Consider the following 22,370-nt stretch of genomic DNA (forward strand, 5'->3'; position numbering starts at 1 on the left):
ACTAAAAGTATATGGCATAGGAGAAAGAAAATAGTTCGAAATGGTTGAGGTATGGCAAGATCTAAAATTGGAAAGATAATCTAGAACTGAGCTTGTAAGAGGGCTTGTATGACATGGTAAGAACATTAGTTTCATTCTAAAGAAGAGGGTGAATTGTAAGGATTTTAAACACGATGACGATGGACCGTCACAGGTGCCCTTAGAAAGAACTCCGGAGATGGTAAGAAGGAGGAATGAGAATGAGGTCTATGGCAAAGTCTGCAGCAGGACCGGAGGCTGGGAGAGCCATCAGGAGGAGTTAGTCAGACTCCTAGTGGGAGATGTCAGCCACCACCCAAGTCTCATCTCCACGGGGGTGCCTGCTGAGAGCTTGAAAAAGGAGAGAGCTTCTGAGACGGTCCACAAGGAGCAGAGAGGAGGGCCAGCAACTGAGCACCCGGGATGCGTACAGTTTGAAAGGACTTGGAAAATAACCCCCAGAGTCGGCACTTGGGCCTGGAGGGACCAGCAAAGGGATCCAAGACTATGGAAGGCACGTGAGGAACAGTTGCGAGAGCAGAAGGCCTTTGACACAAGCATCAAAGGAAACCGGAAGAGCCTTCGACTTCCTCAAGGGTCTCTCTAGACCAAGAGCTGGGCCAAGACTGGACTCACTGGACCTTGTTGTAATGCCTCCCCCCTCCATCCCTGGTCCCTCCAGATCTCCACCTGCAGCATCAGAGGCACCGAGAGCTGCAGGGGACCCTGGAGACCCAGGGGCAAAAGCCTGGAAACTCTGCTAGAAAGTCAGTTCCCACTCCCTCCCCTGCAGCTCCACTTAGGCTCAGCTCTGTTCTCATTGGCTTCTATGCTCTTCCACCCCTGGGGCTGCAGACTAACCAGCCAATTAATGAGCAGTCACAGGCTGGATCTCATTAAAAAGTTGTTAATGAGACATGCTGCTGCTCAGGGAGCACAGCTGAGGGAGGCTCCCAGTGGCCCCTCCTGGGGGCTGGTGAATAGACAGGATCAGCTCCGGGGAGGGGGCTAATGAACTCAGGCAGCAGACCCAACCTCTGAATGAGCTGGTGTTGGCAAGCGGGCCAGCTGTGAAGCTCAAGTCCCTGCTGGCCCGTGGGCTTACAGGCGTGGCTGTCACCCAGAGCAGCAGTGGTTTTTGCTGAGCTGTCAGCTCTGCTTACTGCCTGTTCTGGTGACCCATTTCAATGGAGGACTCCAGATTCTGAGATTAAGAAGTAAATTTGAGGGAGTTCCCACTGTGGCTCAGTGGGTTAAGAGCCTGATGTTGTTTCTGTGAGGATGCAGGTTCAATCTCTGGCCTCATTCACTGGGTTAAGGATCTGGTGTTGCCATGGGCTGCAACATAAGTCACAGATCTGGCTCAGATCTGGTGTTGCTGCAGCTGTGGTGTAGGCCTGAAGCTACTGTTCTTTTTTGTTGTTGTTATTGTTGTCTTTTTGTCTTTTTAGGGCGGCACCTATGGCATATGGAGTTTCCCAGGCTAGGTATAGAATCAGAGCTGTAGCCACTGGCCTATACCACAGCCACAGCAACTCAGGATCCAAGCTGTGTCTGTGACCTACACCACAGCTCACGGTATCGCTGGATCCTTAACCCACTGAGCAAGGCCAGTGATCGAACCTGCATCCTCATGGTTGCTAGTCGGGTTTGTTGACCACTGAGCCAGGACAGAACTCCTGAAGCTGCCATTCTGATTCAACCGCTAGTCAGGGAACGTTCATATGCCAAGAAGTAATTTTGTGTTGTGCCAAGACTGTGGTTTATAAACAACTCATTCTCCATGCCACTATCAAAGTCATGTCCCAAAGTACAGATTTGATTGTTTCTTCATACTGAAACCCCTCCAGTTAATCTGTACAGTTCACAAAATAGTGTGCAGACACCTTGGCATAGAAGGCCTTTCAAGATGCAACTCCCGTTGACCCCCCCACCCGTACGGCCCTCCAGTTTTCCCTTCTACGTTAGTTTTTTACTTTCATCATTGTCATCAGATCACTGCCACTGCCATCAGCAGCATTAAAACGCTTAACTTTTCTACAGAAATTACCAGGTGCCAGCCTTGTTTTTAGTCATGTACATGTATTCACTCAGTTAATACTTTCAGCCAAGATGTGAAAGAGGTGTTATGATGATCTTCACTTTACAGAAGAGGAGACACAGCAACAGAGATGCCGAGTAACTTGCCCAATAGCACAGAGTAGTTACAAGACAGAAGCAGGATGAAACCCAAGCATTTCCACTTCAGGACTTGTGCTCCTACCCAGGTCTGGCAAATTACTGTCTATGGGCCAAATTTAGCCCTCCACTGGTCTTATGTAGTTCATGAGTTAAGAATGATTTTCATGGTTTTTTAACTGGTTAAAAAAAAATCAAAATAAGGGAATTCCCGTCGTGGCTCAGTGGTTAAAGAATCTGACTAGGAAACATGAGGTTGGGGGTTTGATCCTTGGCCTCGCTCAGTGGCTTAAGGATCTGGCGTTGCCGTGAGCTGTGTAGGTCACAGACGTGGCTCAAATCCTGCATTGCTGTGGCTGTGGCGTAAGCCCGTGATTACAGCTCCGATTCTACCCCTAGCCTGGGAACCTCCACATGCCATGGGAGCCGCCCTAGAAAACATACAAAAAAAAAAGACAAAAAAAAAAAATCTAAATAAGAATAATATTCTTTGGCATATGAAAAGCATTTAAAATTCAAATTCTAGCAACTAGAAATAAAGTTTTATTGCAACACAGCCATGCTCATCATTTACATATCTGGCCACTTGGTAACAGCAAAGCTGCACAGCTGTATGACGTTCACATATTAGCAGTACTTGCACCTGCTGCTTGGGGCACTAAAAACCAGCTTCATACACAAGAATAAAATTGTATCTGTGTGAGGGATACATGTTAATCAAACTTATCACGGTAATCATTTCATAACATATACAGTATTAAATCCTTACCTGGTACACTTTAAACTTACACAATGTTATATGTCAATTCCATCTTAGTAAAACTGGGGAAAAAAAGTTTCTAGGAGCCAAGACAGGTGAACATAGGCGAGTAGTGGTCACAGTTCAATTGGTCAATAATTTTTGTAGCTGTTGTCAAATTATAAGAAAGTATGTTCATGGTCCTGTCTGCTAAGAGTGAATTATTCTTGTAAAAAATAAATATAAAATATTTTAAAAAGCACAGTGATACAGTTATCACTCGACAGCATCTTGGGCGACGTGTATCCTGTAACATTTACTTATGTATTTTTTTTGCCAGGGCACATCCATCAAGTCAAAATGAGGAAAAAATTGACATCAAACACATCAAACATCACATTTTAAAGAACAAGGAATGTAGAATATTCTGAAACCCAATTAAATGGTAAATCACTGGGTTTATAACTCAGCAACACTCAAGCTGTGCCAAAAGTGTACAATATATGCAGACATCACTAGACTAGGTACTCGCTGGAATATTTCCAACTCAGAGTCAGAGAAATTTGAAAATTTAACGAACTCTCATCATAGCAGAATGTCTTTACTAAAAAGAAAAAATTAAAGTGAGGCTGCAAACAAATTAAATTTCCAGGTGGCTCATTTGTTAGCTAAACAAGGAAAGCCTTTTACCAATGACCTGTTGATTAAAGCATCTTGATTGGAACAATCAAAACAAATGTGTCCTGAGAAAATAATCTTGCTTTTATGACCGTGAGCATTTTGAGAAGAACTGATCCTTGAGGAGCTGAAGATGTTGGGAGCAATATCAATGCCAGTCGGTTAAAAAAATAAGGCACGTGATTACAAGGGGTTTTCTGGGGCTCCGGAGGAACTGACCGGTGTTACTGGTCCTACTCAGTTGTTATTCAGAGTTAACACTGAATTTGAAGTGACTAAAGGCTTAATCCCTGTTTGGAGCAGCAGGAGGCCAGAACAACTGGGGGGGTGGCAGCTGCAGGTCTGCAAGCCTCGTCCTTGCCCCACTTCAAGACTGAAGAAAGAGCCCAGGGTCAGCGACAGAGACGGCAAGGGTTTAAGGGATCAGGGGCGCTCACGTTTCTGAAGCAAGGTCCTGGAGAGTCCTCACCTTGGGCACCACTGAGCAGCAGGACAGGGCGGCGGGCGCAGCTCAGAGGGCAGGGGGAGGTCACCAGTTAAAGGGGAACTGGATGGCTCGGCAATTACCAGGGAAAAGGGCAGAGAAGCACGCCCCTCACTGCCCCTTGGATGTAAAACGATCACTAGCTGGGGCCTGGGGCGAGTTCGCAGGAAGGTCGCTCATGTGAGTAGGGGTCTGTGAAGCAGGCGCTGGGCCAGCAGAGGATGTACAGAGAGCAAGAGAACAGCCATCTTGAGTGCCTGACCATCCAAACATATTCAGGGCTGCTGAGAGGATATTAATGCAGTAGAACTCGATGTGGAATCTGCTGAGATGTGTTGCAACAGATCGTGGTAAAAATATAAGGGGGGCAGAAAAAGGCTTAGTTAGAAAATTTACAGTTTGTGAATACGTAAATTATTTAAAACCTATGCGTGTTCATTGACTTGTTCATCATCAGGTAATTAAAGGAAAGTATATGAATCTATCATTTATTATTAAACTAGTAGTGTCAGCAGTAAACTGAATTCACTTTTGTGGATAGAGCTATCAGTTCCATAAATTTTCATCAGAAATAGAAGCTGAATATCCCAAATTGCCCTACCACAGAGCGGTTTGATACCTCAGCATTGGTAAATTTTATTGCAATTTTTTTGAGTGCAGGGACAAGATTAAACTTTTTCTGAGCAGGAAGAGATTTTCTCAATCTTGGGATAATAAATGACTGTGGAAATAATCTTTCAGTGCCGATAGGATATTGTTTCTTATTCAAGCAAAAATGACAAAGCGAAACAGATGTGGGAAACTTATTCTGCAGTGAGATCATTTTGATGATGTCGTTTGACTTACAAGCCAAGTGTTTTATATCCTTCCCATGCTGTCAAAAATTAAAGAAGCAAGATCTCCATTCTTATACACATTTACGGCAAATATATATTCTGAGTTCAAGGTGGAGTTCCGCAAGTGTTTTTAGACCTTGACACAATAGTAAAGATTTCCACATTTCGAGATATGTTTAACTGGGAAATTAGAGCTCCTATCTAACCTACAGTTGAAGATGATTCATCTGCAATGAGGGACATGCTAAAAACAAATATTAGAAGAATCTAAGAGAATGTATAAATGTAGTCCAAAAAAATGAACATGCAATATTAAATTGTAGGTGATAACAGTGTCTGGCAGCATACACTTGTGTGAAAAGACATTTTTCAAAGACGCAACGTGTAAAATCTCGTTACAGAGTAGCATTGACACGTGAACACCTGTAACTGATTTTGATGACTGCATCTCAGTTAAGTGAAATGCTGTCCCCCAAAAAGGAATGTCATTAGTAGAAGAACGGTATTACAAGAAACGGTATTCAATATTACATTTTAAAGCCCACCAATAAAATCTTTGAAAAATTTTATCTTTGTTTTGTAACTACCTGTACAATTGCCCTACAAAGCTTAAAGTATTAATTATCTGTCCCTTTGCAGACGGAGCTTGCTGACTCCTGGTGCACACCCGATATTATTGGATCCATTATAGTAATTTGGCCTCTTCATTTTTGAAACACTGCTTCTTTGTCCTAGACTCCATCTCTGCACACAGCTCAAAACCTCTGCCTCTACTTTATCTTCCACTCCTGTTCCTTACTACTCTAATCACTTTGCATGTATTATCACTCAGGACCCTAATTATATGCATGTATTTCTATCTCACCAATGAACTGCACAGATAATCCTGTTTGGTGTCTGTTTTAGTGATTTAACCATTTCATCTAGTCTCTACTGCAGTGGGTTGAACATAGTAGCACTGGATTCAAGCCATGTTCCCCCCATCTTTTTCCCATATGCTAATGCCTATGCAGGTCTTCCCCATTCTGTTCTTTTATTTATTTTTATTTTATTTTTTGCCTTTTCTAGGGCTGCTTCCAAGGCGTATGGAGGTTCCCAGGCTAGGGGTCGAATCGGAGCCGTAGCCACCGGCCCATGCCAGAGACACAGCAACGCGGGATCCAAGCCGCGTCTGCAACGTACACCACAGCACACGGCAACGCTGGATCCTTAACCCACTGAGCAAGGCCAGGGATCGAAACTGCAACCTCATGGTTCCTAGTCAGATTCGTTAACCACTGTGCCACGACGGGAACTCCATCTGCTCTTTTAAAAATATTCTTTTACTCTGAATCTGAGTTAATTGATTAATTAGGCATGCATTGCATGGTACTGAAAAAAAAGTAGAAAATTGAGATTCAAGGCACCTGAAATTTGCTTCAATTACCTATGATCAAATGTCTTTGAAACTTGCTTTCCTTAGCTATCGAATGAGGGACTCAGATGAGGTAATTGCTAAGAGCAAACACCTATATATGGATCTACAATATGCTTAGTGCTATCTTGCAACATTTACTCTTAAAAACAAACCTCTAAGATAGATGCTATTATTATTTGCATCATTTTACAGAGGAAGAAGGAGGCAAAAACAGTTTAATTCACGTTCCCATGGTCACCTAGCTAGTAAATGGCAGAGTGGAATATGAAAACAGGCGAGGTCCCTTGATGTACTATTATTTTGTTACTCCAGGAGTTTACAGTTTTTTTTCTTTCCTAATTTCTATTGTTGATGAAATGATAAACTTCTGAAGGCAGTAATTGCGTTTTATGGTCTTTGCACTTTCACATCAACAAACACAAAGTTTTAAAATTAAAAGGCACTCAGCAAACCATAACAGAGCTGTTAATAAGACTTCTGCTGGAGTAGCTGGGATCCACTGGAAGCCTTGAGGAAAGCAGTGCCATAATCGAAATTATGTTTGAAAATCTGAAATTACTTCAACAAAGCTTAAGAACCTGAAAACAGAACTAAGAGAGAGAAATTTGGAAACTCAGATGATTCTACCTGGGGAAAAAAGACTGAAAGGAGTTGACTAAGGATGTTGGGGTTATAAAGGAAAAGTCACTGGTATTGGTGATCCACGCTTCTGTACCCATCCTAAATACCAACAAATTTGAGCCAACACTGCCTCAGAGGCATGCAAAATGAAGTGAATGAATGAGAAGAATTTTTTGGAGGTGGGACTCTAGCCTTCCCCCCAGCCCATCCCCCACTGGCTTTGTCCAAAACCAGATAAGGTGACAAGATGATTTTGTGTCCCAAAGTCCCCCTTACAAGAAGTTTCATACTGTTCTCAATGCATGTTACATTGGTGCGTATTAACACAGCAAACATCTGAAATGTGTGGGTCACAGAAGTGCCAAGATTTCAAGTGAACAAATGAAGAATATAAGTGTATAATAAGCAAGCAGAGCATCTGGCACATGCGATGATGCATCCAATCCTCGTCTGTGTTGTTTTCTCTCAACTGGGCTTTGCGATAGCCATTTCAGCAGCTGGGGTTTGGTGCTATGGAGATGGGAAGAGAGGCAGAGATGAATCCCAAACATGGAACTGGTAGTTCCACATTTAATAAACTTTAGTTGTCCCTCAGCATGTCTATAGAATGCAGTTTCTGATGCCTAACGTTTTACGGAAGGTCCGGCCAAGAGCATTCTTGACCTCATTATTTCTCAGGCTGTAGATGATGGGGTTCAACATGGGGGTCACAACAGTGTAGGACAGGGACAGCACCTTCTTGCTTTCAGGGGAATTAGTGGACTTGGGCCGGAAGTAGGTGAGGCTTGAAGATACATAGAAAAGGGAGACAACAAGAAGGTGGGAGGAGCAGGTAGAGAAGGCTTTGTGCCTCCCTTTGGCCGACGGAATCCTGACGATGGCAGCGGCAATGCGAGTGTAGGAGCAAAGGATCAGCAGGCAGGGTATCATGACAACGAGAACGGTTCCAACAATTGCATAGATCTCAAAGAATGCTGTGTCTGCACAGACCAGCCTGAGCACCGCTGGGCTGTCACAGAAGAAGTGGTTCACCTTGTTGGTGCCACAGAATGGAAAGCTGAAGAGCCACGTGGTCTGCACCGTAGCTACAGGAACGCCTGGAAACCAGGAGGCAACAGCCAGTTTGGCCCGTGTCCTTGGGTTCATGATGACCGGGTAGCGCAAGGGATGGCAGATGGCTACATAGCGGTCATAGGCCATGGTGGCCAGGAGGAAGCATTCCGAAACCCCAAAGAAGAAGAAGAAATACATCTGAGCGGCACAGCCAAGAAAGGAGATGGCTGTGTCCTGGGCCATCAGGGTCCCCAGCATCTTGGGCACAATGACCAGGTTGAAGCCAATCTCCAAGAAGGACAAGTTCCTGAGGAAGAAGTACATGGGGCTGTGCAGCATGGGGTCAGCCCAGGTAACCAGGATGATGAGGCCGTTCCCCATCAGGGTGACCAGGTAGACGGACAGAAATGTCAGGAAGAGAAAGGACTGTACTCCAGGAGGGAGGGAAGAGAAACTCGTGAGGATAAATGCACCAACGCTTGTCCAGTTGCCTTCAGCCATAGAAACGGTACGGGAAGGAATCCCCAGCTGTGGTCATGGAGCGAGATTCTTAATTGGAAGGGTCAGATTCTGGATTTGTTTTTCAGACTCCTTCGCAGTGTTAGTGAAAGAGGCAAGATCAGGATCTCAGTGGGAGAGGAAGGGCCTTGTGTGGTCTACTGATAAAAACACAAGGAAGAATGGCCTGAAATGGGCAATGGCTCATCCTTTCTTACTAGTATTCTTTATGATCCATTTTCTACTTTGTTACCATAGTTGCTAAAACAAATCGCTCATATTCTCTCTCTCTCTCTCTCTCTCTCTCTCTCTCTCTCTCTGTCACATACACTCATTTTCTGCTGAATATTTAATACTTTTGAGGTGGGGCTATGTGAAAGGGGTCCTGAGGCAATGGAGTGGAGTCAGAAGTAAAAGAAATAGAATTTTTCCATTTTTACCTGTTATATATCCACCTTCAAAGATTCATGGTGATTATCCATCCCATCTGCTGCCAGAATTTTCGTATGCATGTCGGGACTGTAGTCCTGAAACAATGTGAGGTGGTGTACAGTGGAAAACATGAGCTTCTGTATCATATTTTGTACTGAGGTGACCAGAGTACAAGCAAGAGAGCAAATGGCATGTAGTCACGGGAAAGATTCCTACAGAATGTGGTAGTTTTAAGGCACCCCCCTTTAATGTAAGAACTGAGGAGTATTTCAGGTCATATAATACTTATTCCTTCCTGCCTAATCAGGTTATGAGGCAACGACCTTAGGAGCTTTCTCCTCAGTCCAACAAAACTTTGACAATGGACAGTCAGGACCCATCATGTTCACTTGCTTTCACAATTAAGATCTGAGAGGAGTTCTGTGGTACCACTAAGGAGATAGCGAGTGTGTCCCAGGAGATTCCAACTGCTTTTCTTTCAAGAGTGGGTAAATTAAAAATAAATATATAAAGAAATATACAGATTCCCACAAAAATTCTGTGAAAAATATGAGGAACCGTAGAGTGAATATTCAAAGGAAAACAATTATGAATAAACAACTTAACGTGGTTTATATGAAATAGATGAAATCTTAAGTGATATGAAAAAATTCAATATCCCACTTCTATTTTTTTTTCTTTTTATGGCTGCACCTGTGGCATGTGGAAGTTCCCAGCCTAAGTGCTGAATCAGAGCTGCAGGTGCAGGCCTACACCATAGCCATGGCAAACCAGATCTGAGCTGTATCTGTGACCTTGCTGCAGCTTGAGGCAATGCCAGACCACTAACCCACTGAACAACACCAGGGAGCGAAGCTGCATCCTCACAGAGACAACGTCCTTAACTCCAAGGTCCTTAACTTGCTGAGCCACAGCAGGAACTACAACATCCCACTTCTACTGAGGCACTAAGGTATGACAGTTGATTGCTCCCTTTAAGCTCAGACTCTAATGAAAGAGATATTTAGTCAATTATATTCAATCACAATGTAGGTCATGATATGAGAAATATATAGTATCTTAGGTCTCACATCATGATATAAGAAATATATAGTATCTTAGGTCTCATATAATAGGAAACCTAATAACAGTCTATGAAGGCTTTTCTAGGCAACAGGGATGACTATGAACTTGGCCAAAAGATGGGCAAAATGTCTAGGGTACTATATGAAATTATGAAAATATTATCAAGAACACAACACTAGGAAAAAAATCACTGAGCTAACAATTGAACTGAGAGTATTCCTCAGCACACAACAAAATAAATGGAAATATAACACTATGTCCTGATCTTCATGTCATTTTTCTTTTAAAGTTGAGAATAGGGAAAATTCCCTTTAACCATTCAGATAGAAAACAAATAAAAATGAAAAAGTAAAACCACACAAGCCACAACCAAAGGATTTTTCAGGCTATGTACAAAAACACAAGGACTCTCTCTTACACAACTCAAAAAACTAACTCCAAATGGATTAAAACTTAAATGTATTACCTAAAACTGTAAAATTCCTAGAACAAAATGTAGGAAAAAAATCTTGAGACTGGTCATAGCAACAATATTTTTTGGATATGACACTAAAAGCACAAACAACAGAAGTAAAAATATGAAGGGGGCTGCACCAAACTGCTTTTGCCCAGCAGAGGAAGCCATCGACAAAATGAGAAGGCAAGATACCTAATGGGAGAAAATATTTCCAAACCATATATTTGATAAGGGGTTAATATCCAAAATACACGAGGAACTCATACAACTCAATAGCAACTATAATAAGAGCAATAACAACATATATGTGTATCAAATCAATTGTTGCATATCTTAAACTTAAAGAATGTTAAATGCCAATTACATCTCAAAGATGGAATAAAAAACTCACAAGAAGATCAGATTTCTGCTGACAACACACATGACTAAATACAGTAGATTCAGGTTTTAAAATTTTGAGGGGAAAATTATGACTTTTATTATTATCACATAAAAAATAATGAAAAAATTAACTTGGTTTTCCAATCAACTTAGAAAATAGACACAAATGAGGAAATAGAGTTAAAAGCCAGAAATAAAATTTAAAACTTAAAACTGTAAACTTTAAAAGTCAATCCTTGGAAAAATTAAAAAGTAGGGATAAAAAATTGGGAAATCAAATAAAGAAATGCCCGGATAAAACAAAAATATGCAATAATAGGAATGTGAAATTAAAGATAACCTTAGAAAGAGAAGAAAAAATTTTCAATTAAAATAGTACACTTAACATTAATAAATACTATTTTAAAATGATAATTTAAAGTTGATAATTTTCTATTAATATGTTTTAGGATAAATATGAGTGGCTGAAGTAATTTTATAAAAGTATACGAAAAGGGCCATCAGCTGGAATATTTTAATGCATGAAGTAATTCACTGCTTCACGGAACAGATAAATATTGTGATTCAGAACAAAGAAAAGATGCAGTATTTCCCGATTTATATTATGACAATTATACATTCTTCTTTTCAAAAATTGCAAATATAATATGCACACAAAAATCCCAATGATGAATCTTATTTATGAACTCAAGTGCAAAAATACCAAGTAAAAGGAGATCTCGCTAATCCCAAACTACTTCTGTAGAGCCTATTTATTCCAGGATGCAAATACGGCTTATAATTTTAATTAATTCCATCAAAAATTCAATTGAGGAATATATGTCAACCTCAGCAGATCCTGAAAATATTGATGAATTGAGCATCTATCCTTAGTTTTAAAAAATTCAACCAAAGTCTTAATAACTCCAAATAAAATAGTACTTTCTTAATACAAAGTGAATATGTATTAAAATGATAGTCAATTGTGAGGGTAAGAGTATAATATTACAGCAATTGTTCTGAAAATTTGGGGATTATGAAATATTTTTATACCCTGATAAAAGCTATGAACTCTTTCTGATCCCCAAATATACGTACACAATTTTGCATATATTTGAGGGGAGTCACAAATATCCCAAGGACCATCTAAAGATAATGCTGGGGTTTTAAGACCACTACTAGTTTTGACAATTCTGGTCAATGCATTGTGACAAGAAGAATAAATAAGGCAAAATATTTAAATGGAGAATATAAAGTTATCATTACAAAAGAATAGTTATTAAAGCTAAGAAATTTGATGGGTTTATAATAGATGTAAAAAAATCAATATCTCTCCTATATACAAAGAAAATTGTCAAAAATAAATTCCACATTATCATTAAAATGCAAAAACCTTGGAATAAACATTATCAAGAAATGTGTACTATTCTACTTAGGAATACCCAAAACCATTATAAAATGTTATAAAATCCTTTTCAAAAATTATCACATTGAGTTCATGACTACAGAAATAGTATTATAAAAATATGAATCCTTACCAAATTATTAAAAACACTTAATGTAATTCTAGAGCAAAATCCCAATGGTTCTGTTTGAAACTTGATGAAATGATTCTAATATAAGTGAATAAAAGAGACGGCAAATGCCAAGAACATTAAAGGAAAAAATAAAGGAAGGAATATGTATATGGCCATATATTAAAATATTTTATAATATCATACTATATTATATAATTTATAATATGAAAATATTTTATAGTCTATTTAAACATGCTTTAGGTCTAGTATATTTGTATTAGACAAATCATTGAAACATAATATCCAGGAACATTATTTACAAGAAGAAATTAATAAAGAGATTTGAAGCAATGCAAAAGTCTAGCTAAATTCTACCTTTTTTCATACAAATATTATATTCAATACAGGTAATGATTTAAATGTTGAAATTTAACTCTACTTGAATGTAAAGAACATATGTTTATTTTAAATTTTACATATTGATAGTCTTTCTAAGCAATATACTAAAGCAAAATTCACAAAGAAAAAAGATGGTTAATTAGCCCAAACCAAATTTAAGTGATTCTGAACTTTAAAGATCCCCAAATACAAAACATACTAAAAATTAAAGATAGGAATATATCTAGAGATATCTGAGAAAATATCCCTAGAGATTCTTCAAGAGCAGTCAATTAGGGGAGTTCTCTTGTGGTGCAGAAGGTTAAGGCTCCAACATTGTCAGGGCAGTGGCTTGGGTCACTGCTATGGCACTGGTTTGATCCCTGGCCCGGGAACTCCCATACGCCATGGGTGCAGCCAAAAAAAAAAAAAAAAAAAAAAAAAAAGGGAGTAGTTATGTAGGGAAAGGGGCAGACTGACAGAAATATAAGACCAATGGAAGAGAAATTAGAGCCCAGAAATAGGTCCATGCATTTAAATTCAACTGATCATACAGGAGTGCCAAGACCACACACAGGGGAAGGGTTGGTCTCTTCAATAAACAGCGTTGGGAAAACTGGATATCCTCATGCAAAGCAATGAAACTGTACCCCTATCTTACACCATACGCAAAATCCATCAAATTGATTAAAGATATAAAAGTAAGACCTGAAACTACAAAACTCCTAGAAGAAAGCCCAGGGAACAGCTTTATGACCCTGGGCTTAGCAACGACTCTTTGGATACGACAAGCACAAGGAACAAAAGCAACATTAGACACACTGGAACTACACCAAACTGAAAAGTTTCTATACAGTAAAGGAAAGAAGAAAATAAAAGGACAGCATACAGAAGGGGAGCAGATATCTGCAAACCATATATCAGACTAGGGATTGATATCCAAAATACACACTCATACAACTCATTAGCAAAAAATCAAATGGTTCAATTAAAGGGCTTAAATAGGCATTTCTTCAAAGAAGACATATAAATGGCCAACAGGTACATGAAAAGATACTCAGTCTCACTAATTGTCACAGAGATGCAAATTAAAACATTTTCACCTCAAAATAAGATGTCACTGCACAGTTGGCCAAAGGGCTGTTATCAAAGACAAAAGATAACTAGTGCTGGCAAAAATATGGGGAAATTGGAACCCTTGCACACTACTGGTGGGAATGTAAATGGAGCAGCCATTACCATACGGGAAACAGTATGGGGGTTCCTAAAAAAATGAAAAACAGAACTACTATACATTTCAGCAATTCTACTCCTGGGTATATATATCTGGAAAAAACATGAAAACACTAATTCAAAAAGATGCATGCACCCTAATATTCATAGCCGCATTCTTTCTAATAGCCAAGATACAGAAGCAACCCAAGTGCTCATCAATGACAAATGGATAAAGGAGATGTGGTAAACACCTGTAATGCAATATTATTCAGACTTAAAAAAGAAGGAAATTCTGCCATTTGCACTAACATGGATGAACCTGGAGGCTGTTATGCTAAATGAAATAAGCCAGACAGAGGACAAATACTGCATGATTCCACTAATATAAGGTATCTAAAATAGTGAAACCCAAAAACGGAGAGTAGAATAGTGAGATTTGGGGGCTGGGGGAAGGGAGAAAGGGAAGTTGCTGTTTAAAGGGTATGAACTTTCAGTTTTGCAAGATGAATAAATTTTATAAACCTGTTGTATGACATTGTGCCTGTAATTAACCATACTGAGTGCTTAAAATTTTGTTGAGTTCTCAGGTTTACCACAATAAAAAAAAAGTTATTAAAAAAGACATTAAAGAAAGAAAAAGAAAACTATGCAAAGGATATAATCATGTGTTTGAAATAAAAATGGCTACGAAACATGAGAAAATGCTCAAAGTTATCAAAAAGTAAATGCAAATTAAAAATAATATTTTAAAAATTGTAGCAATAACTTATGTTACAAATTAAGGAGAATAAGTATGATAGGTGAAAAGGACAGAAAAGGACAAACAGATTTCACAATATAATCAAAGACACTTTGAACTAGCACTATATAATCTGCAATTTTAGATTAAATTTGGGTATGAACTGTATTTACCTGAATGTTTTCCTCAACCTTATGATAACGTGATTGAAAAAAAAAGGAACCAAAAAAGCAAAAATAGCACGGTGTTTAAATAAATTGTGTCATACTCTCTACTGTGGAATTCTATGCTGTGATTTAGAATTGTTATTAAAGAACACTCATCAGTATGGGGAGAGAGTCTATATATTTAGCTAAGTGGATGGAGTATGTTACAAAATAGTATGCTAAGTGTAAAGACATTTAAAATATAAAAATTATATTCATAAGTAGGAAAGTTCAATTGTTTTCATTTAATTAAAATCTTCGTGCAGTGATTAAGAGCGTTTTGATTTTTTCATGAGTTTCACATATTCTACATTGTTCATCTTTATGATGTGATCTTTGTATTCAAATAAACAAACTCTTATTATAATGAAATATGTTATTCAAAACAAGTCCATGTTTTAAAATACAATGATAAATTTGAAATAATATCTGCAGTAATTCAACAGATAATAAAAACTGTCTACATGGATGGTAAAGAGGTCATATGAATCATTAAGGAAAAACATCGATAAAGGCAAAAATAAACAAATGGGACATAAAAACGTAAGCCTTTGCAAACAAAGGAAACCTCTGACAAAACTGAAAGACAACCTATAGAATGAGAGAAAATATTTGTGAACGTTATTATGACCAACAAAGGGTTAGTATCCAAAATGTATAAAACAGCCCATACAACTCAATATCAAAAAACAAACAAACAACTTGATCAAAAAATGGGCAGAAGATCCGAATAGAAATTTTTTTCCAAAAGAGATATACAGATGGCTAATAGGCACCTGAACAGATTGCTCAATATCACTAATCATCAGAGAAATGCAAATCAAATTCACCGTGAGATATCACTCCATACCTGTCAGAATAGCTATCATCAAAAGTCTACACATGGAGTTCCCATCACGGCTCAGTGGTTCATGAATCCCACTAGGAACCATGAGGTTTCAGGTTTGATCTCTGGCCTCATTCAGTGGGTTAAGATCCGGCATTGCCGTGTGTAGGTCGCAGATGCGGCTTGTATCCCATGTTGCTGTGGCTCTGGCGTAGGCCGGTGGCTACAGCTCTGACTAAACCCCTAGCCTGGGAACCTCCATATGCCGCGAGTGCAGCCCAAGAAAAGACAAAAAGTCAAAAAAAAGTCTACACATAGCAAACGTTGGCAAGGATGCAGAGGAAAGGGAACCCTTGCACCCTGTGGGTGGGAAGGCAAACTGGTGCAGCCACTGTGGGAAACAGGATGGAGATTCCTCAAAAACTAAAAACAGAAGTACCATGTGACCCCACAATTCTACTGCTCAGTATGTATCCTGAGAAAAGGAACGCATTGATTCCAAAAAAGACACATGCAGCCAAATGCTCATAGCAGTATTATTTCCAACAGCCAAGACATAGAAGCAACCCAAGTGCCCGCCAACAAACAAATGGATAAAGGATATACATAATGGAGTATTAGCCACAAAAAAGAACGAAATTCTGCCATTTGCAGCAATGTGTACGGACCTAGAGAACATTCTTCTTAGTGATATAAGTCAGAGAAAGACAAATACCATATGGTGTCACTTAATATGGAATCTAAAAAATAAAACTAGTGAATATAACAAAAAAGAAACAGACTCACAGATATAGCAACTAGTGGTTACCAAATGGGAGAGGAAAGCAGAGAAGGGAAAACTGGGGGTATGGGATTAAGAGATACAAAATTACTGTGTATAAAAGAGATGTGCAACCAGAATATACTGTATAGCCCTGGGAATTATAGCCATCATGCTTTTTTTTTTTTTTTTTTTTTTGCTTTTTAAGGGCCGCACTTGTGGCATATGGAGGTTCCCAGGCTAGGGGTTGAATCAGAGCTCTAGCTGCTGGCCTACACTACAGTGGGATCCGAGCTCTGTCTATGACCTACACACAGCTCATGGCAACGCCCAATCTTAATCCACTGAGTGAGGCCAGGGATCGAACCTGCATCCTGGTGGGTTCTAGTCAGATTTGTTTCTGCTGTGCCACACCGGGAACTCCCAAGAGCCATTATCTTTGGTTTGTTTTGTTTGTTGTCTAGTCACGCCCCTGGCATGTGGGTGCTCCAGGACAAGAGTAAAACAAGTGCCACAGCGGTGACCAAGCCGCTCAAGCAACAATGCCAGATCCTCAACCCACTGCAGAACTCCTGCCATTATCTTGTAATAACTTTTATGGGAGCATAATCTACAAAAATACTAAATAAATCAATATGCTGTATTTGACACAAATATAATGTTTTCAATCAACTATACTTCGATAAAAAGTTCTCTCTTTCCTCTCCAAAATAGAGGAAATGAAGATTCAATTCACCAAAAACACCAATAAAGAAAAAGCATAAAATTACTTAATTTTTCTAGCAGTAAAAATAAAAATTAGACAAATGAATAAATAACACAAAAATTCAATTTTGCTCATGGAACTTGGAACAGTCATATAACCATAATGCTCAGGGCTGATACGGGTGATGCTACAGTAGATAACATCTTTGGCTTTGGCCATAACTTAGTATCAATTAAAAAAAAACAATTTAGAAAATTTGTATGAAGTCTCAAAGAAGTGTTCACACATTTGGTTTCAAGAACGTCCTTGGGCTTTCTAATTTAAGCCAATAATCACAGCCATAGACAATGATTTCACTTATAAACATACTCAGGGTTGTTTTCAGTGTCAGAACTGGAAACAACCAGTAGTCCACAACTAACTAGCTCAGATAATGGCATGTCATCCTCAGTCTTATCTGAAGAAATGCTGTTGAATGATACCCACGATGAATAAGACCCATCGTGAACAATACCCACGATGTATACCAAAAGAAAAGACCCCAAAAATACACATGTGCCCATGTAAGAGTCTAACTCTGTAAATGTGTGAATAGGAAAAAAGACTGAGAGAAGAGGCAAAACTTTAGCAATAATTACCTTTAACTGGTGGGAAAAGGGATGGGACTTTTCACTAATTTTCTGATTTTCCAAACATGTTATAGTGGGCTACATTTGCTATATAGCAGTAATGATAAAAATGCGACCATACGTTGGTACTGTTTACTGAATATATAAAATTATGCTATGTAATTTTACTCATTTTTTTCTTTTTTCTTTTTTGTCTTTTCTAGGGCCACACCCACAGCATATGGAGGTTCCCAGGCTAGGGGTCTAATCGGAGCTGCAGCTGCTGGCCTACACCACAGCCACAGCAGCGCTGGATCATTAACCCACTGAACAAGGCCAGGGATCGAACCCACAACCTCATGGTTCCTAGTCAGATTTGTTAACCACTGAGCCACGACGGGAACTCCCTCTTATTTTTTTCATACTCTTCTCACAACTGTCTGATTTCTACGCCATTATTATCCTCCCCGTATCGCTAATGGATGAATTGAAGTTTAGACAGGTTAAGTAATTTGATAATTAAGGAATCTGGTAAATTGTTTGCAGGCCTGCACTTAGCAGCATAATGAGAAAAAATATAATAAAACCACATGGCTATTCAGCAAGGCCTATATTTTGAACACAAAAGATATTTTAGGCCTCGCCTTTTGTCCCTTATCATCAGCATCTTACCACTTATTGAATTAATTACTTCCCTTCATGATTCTATATAGAGGTTGGGGAATTTCTTCTGTAAAAGGACTGATATAAAATATTTCAGGTTTTGTGGACCAAGTGCTCTCTGCTGCAACTATGCAACACCTAAACAAATATACACATGCAAAAAGCTGAATATATAATATAATATTTTGTACCTATCAACAATTAGGTACAAAAACATACACAATAGCTAAACAAATGAGCATGGCCGAGTTCCCATAAATTTGAATTTCAGGTTCACTGGTAGCTCAGCGGTTTAAGGGTCTGGCATTGTCACTGCTGTGACTGGTTGCTGCTGTGGCACAAGTTTGATTCCTGGCCCTGGAACTTCTGTGTGCTGTAGGTGCAGGCAAAAAAAAAATTGTTTTTTTTTTTTTGGTATTTCAAGTAATTTTTCAGATGTCATAACTGTTATTCTTCTCTTGATTTGTTTTAACCACCAAAAGAAATACAAAATTCATTTTTAGTCCATGGGACAAATAACACAGGGGGCTGGCTGGATTTCACCCATGACTTGTAGTCTGTATCTTTTCACGTAACGTCACTTTAGTGTGCACACGCCACCTCCTTGCTCCGGCTGACTTCTTCCTTCTCATTTTCAAAACTCAGATATGTCTTCCCTGTGCTGCTTCCAGACAGGGTTATTTCTGGCTGCTTTAAAAAATACTTAATAATTTTAATGATCTATTGATATCTGGATTTCTTAGTTTAATTTGCAAACTCCTTCAGACAAGGAACTTATTACATACCTGAATAAGCCCGATGCATATCCGGATTAAGCTATTTATAATAAATAAGTGCAAAGTGAATACAGAAATTTCAGAAAGGTCATCATTCCTGGAGTTTCCATTGGATTTCATGACACTCACATTTTTCTACAACAAGTCATTTTCACTAGAAGCTTCGTTTCATGAGAAAGTACACTGAGTGATTCTATGGAGAAGGATTGGGAGGGAGGAGGCAGGGAGAAGGAAGGCCTTTTGGGGTTTCCCATAGAACTTCTGGAGACACCTGGGGATCAAGAGATGCCCGCCTGACCTGAGGAAGAAGCGCAGACCACGGTGGCCCAAGGCTGGTTCGTCAATAGTTTCCTTGCCAGTCCCTTTAGAATTTCTGCAGCAATAGTCCTCTGCTAACCATTTGACCGATTGTCCCAGGAGAAGGAATCCACTCTTCCAGGCCTTCTGCACCCACAGAACTGACCTAAAGAAATATTGTGCTTGATGTGATCTGCCTTGTGCACGTTTCACTGAGGCAAGTCTTCCCTGAGTTAATTAGACAACAGTCAAGACTCTGAGGAGGTACGTGTCCTGGCAAAGCCACAGGGACCGAGACTTTTCTGACCCACAAAAATCACCTGGGTAATCTCAGGCTGCTTGTGGTCCCAGATCTCACTTCTCCTATGACACAGAGGGGAGAAACTGGAGCCCAGGGAGGAGAAGACTGATGAGATCTTCCCCGAGTGGAAAGGAACAGAATTACACGTCCAACAAAACCCTGCCAAACCTCGTCCCCTTGATCACCTGAACCCGGGAGGGGCCCTGGTTAGTCGGCCTTGCTAAGAGCCTTACCTGTGCCCAATGGGGACAGCGGCCTCCTTCCGCTCTGCCTGACCCCTGTGCTTCATGCACGCCCTCGAGTGTTTGGGGAAGCTTGGCTCTGTTGCCAGAAGAGCCAGAGGAGGAACCAGGAGGTCGCACTCCCTGTCCTGGAAGAGCCGTTACTGGCTGGACCTGCAGTCAGGCCACTGCTGCCTTCTCTGTGTCAGGCATCAGGGAGCATCCTGGGTGGATTAGCCAGGCTCCCGGTCCCGCCTTAGAAGATTTAGTCCCAGCTGTGCCTCTTTTGTCCTCGGGGCCAGGTGAAGGGCTGGCAGCTGTCTTTCCCCCCAGGTGATTCTGGGTTCATCGCAGTTCCTCTCCCTTCCCTCCCCCAAGAGACTGACCTTTCTTGACTCCACTGTTCTCTGGGCCCTAAGGAATGTCAGACGCCAGTAGGATGAAGTTCAAGAAAGGAAAGCCATGCTCTGGGAATGTCATATAGTGCAGAGAAAAGCACAGCATTTTTGGAACCTACGTGACCTCCGTCTAATCCCAGCACTAGAACTCTGATGTGTGATGCTCGGCAATTTTATAACCCTGACTTACCTTTTTCATATTGCTTAGCCAAAGATAATATGCTTATTTTACACAGTTGGTATAATGGGATGGGATATATTAACAATGATGTCAATATATTCTATTACGGCACATGTACTACTATAAAATGAATATTTATGTTATGATAACCTTTCCAATAGCCAGTAATTGTTCATCAATAAATATTGAGTGATGACGATACGCCACGCATTGTTCTAGACCCCAAGAAAGAGAAATGAACAAAACCAAGTCCCCGTGCTTACATTTGATTGGGGGAAGCCAGGCATGGAACAAATAAATTAGGCACGTAAGACTACGTGGCTGCTATACACAAAATCCAGGAGGGGAGAAATAGCTGAAAGAAAGGACTCAGTTAAACAGACTTCCTCTATTTAGGATCTTTTTGTCTTTTTACTAATATAGGCTGGTCATTATTAAGGAAGTTCTATATGCTAAAGATGCAAGCCCTTGTCCAAAGGTTGATCAAGTGAATTGAGCCTACTGGTTTAGAAAAGGCTAGTGAGGAGAACCAGACAGAAATAGTGGTTCAGGCTTGAAGAGTCATACAATTTCAGGCACAGGAACGATTCAACTGTTTGTCATTATAGTGAAATTTTGAACAGTGAAAGTGAAAATTATCCACCAATAAGGGACTGATTAAAAATTGTAGGTCTTCGATTGTGATACCATGTGAGCGTCAATGTATTAACGTGGAATAAACGCCGAGATAAATTTTTATTTGAAAAAAGCAGAGTGACGAATATTATATACACATTACACAAATGATATATATGTTATAGGAATAAATATCGCACATACAAATGAAATGGGTAAACAGTAAATTTCTGGAAGGATACACAAGGAATCGGTAAGAGTCACTGCCTGTAGTGCAGGAAACTGGGGAAGTGCAGAGGTCAACCTTACAGGGAGGTCTTTTGATTGTGTGTTAGTTTGTACTAAATTAACTTTGCCATGTACATTTATTAAATTTTTAATAAAAAAAGGTACTTGAAACAAAACAACACTTTCATTCTGGTTCTTCCCCCCTCTCTCTCTCTCTTTTTTTTTTTTTTTGGTCTTTTTGCCATTTTCTTGGGCTACTCCCACAGCATATGGAGGTTCCTTGGCCAGGGGTCGAATCAGAGCTGCAGCCGCTGGCCTATGCCAAAGCCACAGCAATCTGGGATCTGAGCCACGTCTGCAACCTACACCACAGGTCACAGCGACACTGGATCCTTAACCCACTGAGCAAGGCCAGGGATCGAACCTGCAACCTCATGGTTCCTAATCGGATTCATTAACCACTGAGCCACGACGGGAACTTCTGGTTCTTCCCCTCTTAATTTCTAGCCTTATGACCTAGAGAAAGACACTAAAACTATTGCACGTCCCACTACATGCTGTGGAAAGGAAATGCGACTAACTATAGAAAACTGCCAAGCAGTGGTGCCAGGTGCATCGAGCAGGTTCCGAAGGCTGCCATCCAGGAGAGGAAGGGGCGTTTTAGTGACTGCATGATGACGGCCTCGCTCTGATTACCGCCGCCACCATCACTTTCTGCCACCATGCCTCATGTCTGTCAGAGGGGCTTCGTTCTTTCCCACTAATTCACTAAACTCTCTTCTGCATTAGGATCTTTGCCTAGGTTAATTCACTTATTTCCAATGTTTTTTCCTCCTAATTTTCACATGGTCAAGTCCTATCTAATTTTCTGATACCACTTTCTGAAGTCCTGTTCTTAC

General features: G+C 40.0%; 1 protein-coding gene across 1 annotated transcript; it reads right to left on the reverse strand.

The window, feature by feature from the left end:
• Window positions 6,208-21,684, reverse strand: LOC100738533 (olfactory receptor 10A5). The gene is made up of 4 exons (XM_013979099.2): window positions 20,062-21,684; window positions 19,529-19,693; window positions 8,963-9,049; window positions 6,208-8,683 (listed from the first exon to the last, which is right to left on the reverse strand). The coding sequence occupies exon 4, from the start codon at window positions 8,523-8,525 to the stop codon at window positions 7,572-7,574; it is 954 nt and encodes a 317-aa protein (XP_013834553.2). The 5' UTR covers window positions 8,526-8,683; window positions 8,963-9,049; window positions 19,529-19,693; window positions 20,062-21,684; the 3' UTR covers window positions 6,208-7,571.

Source organism: Sus scrofa, chromosome 9 (assembly GCF_000003025.6).
Source record: "Sus scrofa isolate TJ Tabasco breed Duroc chromosome 9, Sscrofa11.1, whole genome shotgun sequence".
NCBI lineage: Eukaryota > Metazoa > Chordata > Mammalia > Artiodactyla > Suidae > Sus > Sus scrofa.

Excerpts from the sequence above, each read along its gene's own strand:
- LOC100738533 (XM_013979099.2), bottom strand. The coding sequence starts at position 8,525 with ATGGCTGAAGGCAACTGGACAAGCGTTGGTGCATTTATCCTCACGAGT.